The sequence below is a fragment of the Humulus lupulus genome, chromosome 2 (genome assembly GCF_963169125.1).
Source record: "Humulus lupulus chromosome 2, drHumLupu1.1, whole genome shotgun sequence".
Taxonomy (NCBI): domain Eukaryota; kingdom Viridiplantae; phylum Streptophyta; class Magnoliopsida; order Rosales; family Cannabaceae; genus Humulus; species Humulus lupulus.
In genome coordinates, this window is record NC_084794.1 from 286848762 (window position 1) to 286856121 (window position 7360).

The 7360-nt window shown below is 27.8% G+C and overlaps 1 protein-coding gene across 2 annotated transcripts; it reads left to right on the forward strand.

Annotated features, from left to right (window-relative positions):
* Positions 1 to 947: 947 nt before the first annotated feature.
* On the forward strand, positions 948 to 5692 carry LOC133816767 (probable peroxygenase 3). Of its 2 annotated transcripts, none has more exons than XM_062249088.1 (7): positions 948 to 1133; positions 1264 to 1392; positions 1748 to 1833; positions 2490 to 2584; positions 5091 to 5216; positions 5329 to 5505; positions 5560 to 5692. In XM_062249088.1, the coding sequence occupies exons 1-6, from the start codon at positions 1016 to 1018 to the stop codon at positions 5486 to 5488; spliced, it is 714 nt and encodes a 237-aa protein (XP_062105072.1). In that variant the 5' UTR covers positions 948 to 1015; the 3' UTR covers positions 5489 to 5505; positions 5560 to 5692. The 2 variants fall into 2 exon arrangements, with proteins under 2 accessions (XP_062105072.1, XP_062105071.1); XM_062249087.1 differs by having other exon boundaries at positions 952 to 1133; positions 1243 to 1392.
* The last annotated feature ends 1668 nt before the right edge of the window (positions 5693 to 7360 follow it).

Sequence of the window (7360 nt, forward strand, 5' to 3'; positions counted from 1 at the left end):
TTAAATTAACAAATATCTAGATATTTATATCTTTTAAACGTCTTTTCACTCCATTCCATTCCATGACATTGGAAATTGGAATTGTTGATGATATTGCCGATAATGAATATTCCATTCCCAATATATATAAATATAATTATTGGGAAATTTTATTGGAGTAACTTCAAAAAAGAGTACTATTCGGTTCATGGGTTTTTGTTTATTCTCGGCTCATGAGTCATTTTTAATGCTATTTCTTTTATAACGGTGCATTATGTAATTATCTAGAGTATTTTATAAATTTTAAAAAAATTATGAATAATTTATAATATTAAAAATTAAATTTATATATATTATTTTTTACTCTTATAAAAAAAATTAAGCACGAATACAAAGATATATTTTAAACTTAATTTTTGATATTATAAATTATTTTAAATTTTCTAAAAATTTACAGAATACTCTAAATAACTACAAAATACAATTTTATAAAAAAAAATATTATATAAAAAATTATTCACCGATAAAAAAATATATAATAAATCTACGGACAGGGTACTTTTTTAAGTCGGTGGAAGAGAATCTCCCTATAATTATTACCTAAAATATAAAATAACTTGGCAAAATACTTTAATCTAAAGTTACTTGTGGCCTTGCTAGTATAATAAACAAGTCATTATTAGTACTACTTTTGCCAATTTAAGTAAACGAGACACTTCATTCAACATGTACACATGCATATATATATATATATATAAATAAATAAATAAGGAAAACAATATGAGTACTACATACAATAATCAGCGATCTACATTGATGAATAAATATAAAGTAGTTCACAACTGTGGCACGTCAAAGTTCAAAACCCCACTAATTGTTTTTTTTTAAAAAAAAAGAGAAAGATGTTTCTAGTAGTTGAGTATTTAACTTTGTATTTATAAGAGCAGACCATCCAGTTATAAGCTACCAGAGAAAGAGCATATAAATATATATACATACTAAGAAAAGACCATAAAAGAGAAGAGGGAAGAATAGAATGGCAGAGCGATCGGAGACAATGGAAATGGAAGCATTGGCAACAGAAGCTCCATTAGCACCAATCACTTCTCAAAGAAAAGTTGAAACAGACCTCGAAACTTCACTCCCTAAGCCTTGTGAGTCTATATATAACTATGTACATATATATGTTTGTATATAAGACTAGTAGTATTATACTAAATTATATTACTTTGTATACTTTGATTTACAAAATATTCTTAACAGATATGGCAAGAGCATTGGTAGCTGTAGATGGAGAGCATCCAAATGGAACAGAAGGCCATAAACACAACAATATGAGTCTTCTTCAGCAACACGTTGCATTTTTTGACCAAGATAACAATCGCATTGTTTATCCTTGGGAAACTTATGTTGGTATGTAGTTACTTAATAGCAAACTAGCCAGTTCATGGATCAATAAATAATAATAATAATAATAATAATAATGGTCTTTTGGTAAAATGCTTTATGTTTTGAAGTTTTGGTCTCTAGATTGATCAAAATTTTTTAGAAAAAAATTCGCACTAAGTAATCGAAATTTTAAACATAAATTATTTTACAAAAAATTATAAGAACTAGACCAGAATAATGTAAAATAATTTCTAAAAACATTTCATTTTCACCGATTAATATTAATTATCTATCACATTTAATTATTATTATTATTATTATTATTATTGTCATTTTGTAACTAATGAATTATATATATGATCGTTGGCCATTGTGACAGGAATGCGTGCAGTTGGTTTCAATCCAATTGCATCCTTTGGTTTGGCTGTGTTCATCCATTTGGCACTCAGTTATACAACTCTTCCTGTAAGTATTTCTTTCATGCATTAACATTATTATTTAAAAAAAAAAAAAAGAGGATTTTACCCAATTTTTGAAGGGTTTATATGATTTTGAAAATCTATGTTCTCTTAATAGTAGTTTAGACTTTCCCTATTAAACAATTACAAACAAACACAATCCTCTGTTTTGTATATTAGCATCAAATAGTGTCTTCACATCTCATATCTCAACAGTTTGAATAGTTAGATATATACTTCCTTTTCCTTTTCCTTCTACAAACACAATCTGTCATAGCAGATTAACAGCAAAAATTCAGACTATTTTTAAGTTTATTGTTGACCAAATTTGAATTGCTACTTAATATTTTGTTTGTAATTGTTTAAACTGAAAGCCCAACAAAAAAAAAGAGGTCCAAAATTGGAAAAGACTACAAATTAATTATTAATGTATCTCTATATTTGTTTGATTATACTTTCAAATATTGAATTGTTGAATTTCATAATATGATAGGGCTTGCTTGGAGCCTTGAATAAAGTTTTCTCACCTCAATATATTAATAAAATCATAGTGCTAATTGCTCTAGTACTTTTTTTTCATATATAAACTCTTAGAGGGAAAAAAAATTATATCAATGACTAACGGAACTAATTATAACCATATTGATTAATTATTAATGTCAGGGATGGCTGCCCAATCCTTTATTTCCTGTATACATTGACAACATTCATACATCCAAGCACGGTTCTGATTCTGGGGCTTATGACACAGAAGGAAGGTAATAATTAAGTTACTAAGAATATATACCATTATTTAATTACATATAAAGTAATGATAATTGGACTCAGAATATGCACGAAATAGTACACATAGTGAGATATGATCGTGACGCTATTTTTAAAAATATTAAATTCCATATGAAAGAAGTGTTAGTGAAAATATCTCACGTAGAAACTGTGTGGTATATTCAACAATTTATACCATTGGTATTAAATTGTTGAATATACCACACACTTTCCATGTGAGATATTTTCTCTAAGATTGGTGGATATTTTTGTTCACCAATCTTGGACGGCTTGATCGCAAGTGACTTGTTGGCTCTTTTTGGCTCACTATCCCCGAATCACAAATGACTCTTTTGATTCTCTTTTCTTTGGCTCTGATACCATGTTGAATGTAGTGAAAAATAGTTTAGAAAGTAGGAAAGAGTACATGGTAAGAAGTATGAGATTCCATCTCAAAACCAAATTGATATAAATTATTGAATATAATCACACACTTTCCATGTGAGATATTTTCTCTAATAAGAAGATCACTGTACATGTACGTATTATTTTATTCACACCCATTTTATAAAAATATACTTATTATATATATATATATATTCTTCACACTTATTTTTAAATAAACTTATAATAAATTTTTAAAATTTCTTTTCACACACTTTTTGTATAAAATTACCTATTAGCAAGTAATTTTATTTTTTTAACTTGTTTCACTTTTATGGTTTATTATTTAAATAAAATTAAAACATATTTAGCACTCTCAATTAAAAGTATCATTTCTTTACAATTTTTAATTCCAAATAAAAACAAATATAAATATATAATTTGAATTACAATTTTTTTTCATAAATTTGTATTATTTCTTAATATTTAAGAAGAACATTTAAATAATAAGGAACCTATTGCTGAGTTTGACATTGTTTTAGAGCAACTCCAACTATGTTTTATACTTCTTAGTTAAATTTGAGCTAAAAAAGTTATTTTAGAGCATTCCCAATGAGTGCTCTACTCCATCCTTTAAAATATCTCATCAAAATACACATTTTTCTATTTTACCTCTAATTTTTACATTATACAATACATCAGCTTCTTTATATATTTCTCTACATCATTTAAATATTATATCTTTAAATATATTTTATTACTTAAAGTAAAATAAAATAATTGAAAAAGAAAAAAGAAATAATAAATATATTCTAAATGGAGAGAGAAAGCTAATAAAGAAAAATAATAATATTAAAATATTATATAAATGATATGTAAATGTTATGTAAACGTAGATATGAATTAATTAGAGTTTGTGTATATCTATTATAAATATTTATATAAAGGAGCTGATGGAAGATGTTTTTATGAGTTTTAGCTAAATATTATAGAGACAGTGTATTACAATATATATCACCAAAACATACAATTTTATAATTTATCTCAAACTTTTACATTATACCATACATCTGCTTCTCTATTTTTTCTCTACATCATTTATATATTTTATTTTTTAAAATATTTTATTCATTTTAAGATATAAAATAATTAAATATAATAGTATCACACTCATATATATACAAAAGTTTATAAAAAAATAATAAAATATTTATAGCTTGATGAATAGTGTTTCACTACATATAGAGAAATACTATTCATTTAGGTAAAAAAATATAACTTTACATCACCTATTGAAAGACTACTTAACTATTTTTTCTCTATATTATAAAGAATATCACATTTTAGCTCATCCATTGAGAATTCTTAAGAGCCATTTTTTATTTAACATCTCCAATAACACTCTCTATTATAAATAGCTATTGAATAATTTAATTTATTTTTATAGAATACATTTTGGTTCAATAAATATACTTTTTATTAAAATATTAATAAAATAATAATATAGTTTAATTAGTGGTGGAGGTTCTTTACAATTGGAGAGCAAAAAAGTAAAAGTTAAATGGTTAAAATTTGGCTAGCCTTTTGTAGTGATGAAAATTACAAAATAACTTACTTTTTAACTATTTTAGCTAAAAAATGATTAAACTAGTGTGGCTAGAGTTGCTCCTATAAGATATTTCTATGCTCGGTAAGAGTTTTATGCTTTTTCTATTGATCATTGTAATAGAGCTAGTAACTCAGTGGCCCATTTCTTAGCCAAATTGGCTCTGACTTTGGATCATGCCAAAGTTTGGTGGCGTCCACTGTGTGATGGTAATTTTCATTTGTGTATGGCTTTGCCTCTTAAAAAAAACATTTATATTCATTTATCAAAATTATATATTTGGTATTAATTAATTAATATAAAGATGCGTGGAAAGAAAAAAATAAGGGGAGTCAATAGCAGGCACCCTTCACGACATTACACTTTTATATTATTACGTGTAAAATTACTTTTAACAAAAAATAAGATAATCTTAGTATATATAATTAGTTGTTTAACTTATTAATTATCCCCAATTAACACAAGAAAATTAATTATCATTGGTTATTTTTATAATGGAATTATTTCAGGTTTGTTCCTGTGAATTTTGAGAACATTTTCAGCAAGTATGCTCGTACTGTGCCAGACAAATTGTCACTTAAAGAGATTTGGAAGATGACTCAAGGCAATCGAGTTGCATATGATTTATTTGGCTGGTATATATAAATAAATATATATTTATATAAAACATTATTTGGTATTTTTATTTTATTTTACGAAATTAACTAAAAAATTAGTTTAAAACAATTAGTTTAATTTTGATGACAGGTTTGCGAGTAAGTTGGAATGGTTGAGCTTATATGCTATTGCTAAAGATGAAGAGGGTTTTTTGAGCAAAGAGACTGTGAGGCGTGTTTTCGATGGGAGCTTGTTTGAGTATTTAGCTAAGAAGAACTCAGGCACTACTCATGCTGCTAAGATGGAATGAGATTTTCATAATATATGGATCGATCCAACCTAATCTATAGTACTATAACCACATCATTATCTATATGTATAATTAAAATAAAAAATGACTGCCAAATTTGAATTTGATGATGTTTAATTAATTAGTTGTATATTGTATTAGTTATATGGATGTTTACAACTCTTGCCATACCAGAGAAAGATGAGAATAGATACTAAGTTGCGTATTTGTGTTATTTAAAGAAACAAATGAGATTAATTGGTTTTTTTTTCTTTAAAAAAATGATTCTTTTTGTCAATTAGTGTGCAAATTTCAATTACCTTTTTAGGTAATGATAGTTTTCATTAGAAAAATTTCACGGCCAAGGTAAAAATAGAGGTCACATTTCATAGAGAACAATTACATAAAATGGGGTCAAAATCACATAGCTTTATGAAAATAAATATCAATACTACTGTTGAAAAAAATCAAAAGAGTGGTTGAAGACTTCCAATAATAAAAGTGCAAATGTTCACCAAATTAATTTTATTAGGATTGTTGGTTCCAGAAAAGATAAAAGAAAATATGATGGAAATTGAAAGTTAGTTAACTACTGCTACTTAACTACTTAGTCAATTACACAATCAATTTATCAAATTAAAATTAGATTTGAATCATAATTAAGTGCAAGAATAATGAAAATGACACAATTATTTTTATATCGTTCAGTCATGATTTCTCGCAACCTACTCCATGAGACTTAGTCCAGAGATGAAACAAATTCACAAAAATAATCAAAGTTATTACAAATACAAACAACAAAAACACAAATTAAAACTATCTTCTAATTTGGTTTACAAACAACAAACAACTCCCTATTTTGTGAAAGTCTCAAAGCAATCAGCCTCCTACTAGTTTTGAACGTTGCTTGACTCCCTTCAGCGGCTGGACTCCCTCCATCTACTGCTCAAGCTCCCCTTGAGACTTATCTTGAAATCCCTTCAAGGTTTACACCAGAAAAATTGAGATAAATGGTGAGGAATCACCAAAACGCCATGGGTAATGAACAATGAAGCATCAAGAGCTTCAAACCTTTTACAGAGAATGCTTCTTGGAGAAGACACTTTTTAGCTGCTAAAAAAGGTAAGGAAAAATCGGACCAAGCGAATATATATGCTAGGGCTAAAAATAGAAAACCAGCTAAGCAAGTTATGTGTTGAAATAGAAATCGCGTGCTACTAGGCTTTTAGTGTTATAACATGAAAAACAATGTTTAAACATGAAAAACAATGCATGAAAAAAATAACACTTACAAACTCCCCCTTTGGCATGCATATGAACAGTGAACTGATTTATACTTTTAGCACACAAAGCTGACAAGAAATAACAACAAAAACAGACAGATTTGATAACAATAGCTAATTAAATTAGATAAATTGTCATATCAGGATGCTAATAACAAAATCACCTACTCAAAATACAATTAGATACCAACAGAGAATATTCATAGGCAGCAGGTAGTAAAAATAGTTTAAACACAGCTAAAAGGACGACAGACAATGTTAGATAACAAAGGAGAATGTAACGAAACTCCCCCTCAGTGTTTAGAAGGCATGCCAAAGCCGAACTACAACTACTTGGAGGAAGAAAGTTGTTTTTTCTTCTTGCCACGCTTGAAGGTGCCCAAAGGCACAACAAACTCCCCCTGAGGGGGAGTGATAGGAGGCACTGTCTGAGTGTCAGCAGGACTAGGGACTTGCTCCCCCTGAGATGGTGGTACTGCCTCAAAGAAGTCATCAGTAGTGGAGGACGGGACTGAGAGAGGAGGTAGACCAAGGTGGCTGAGAACTGCAGACTGAAATGCTTGATTCTGAGCTTGGGCCAATCTGAACTCAGATTTGAAGGACCGAAACT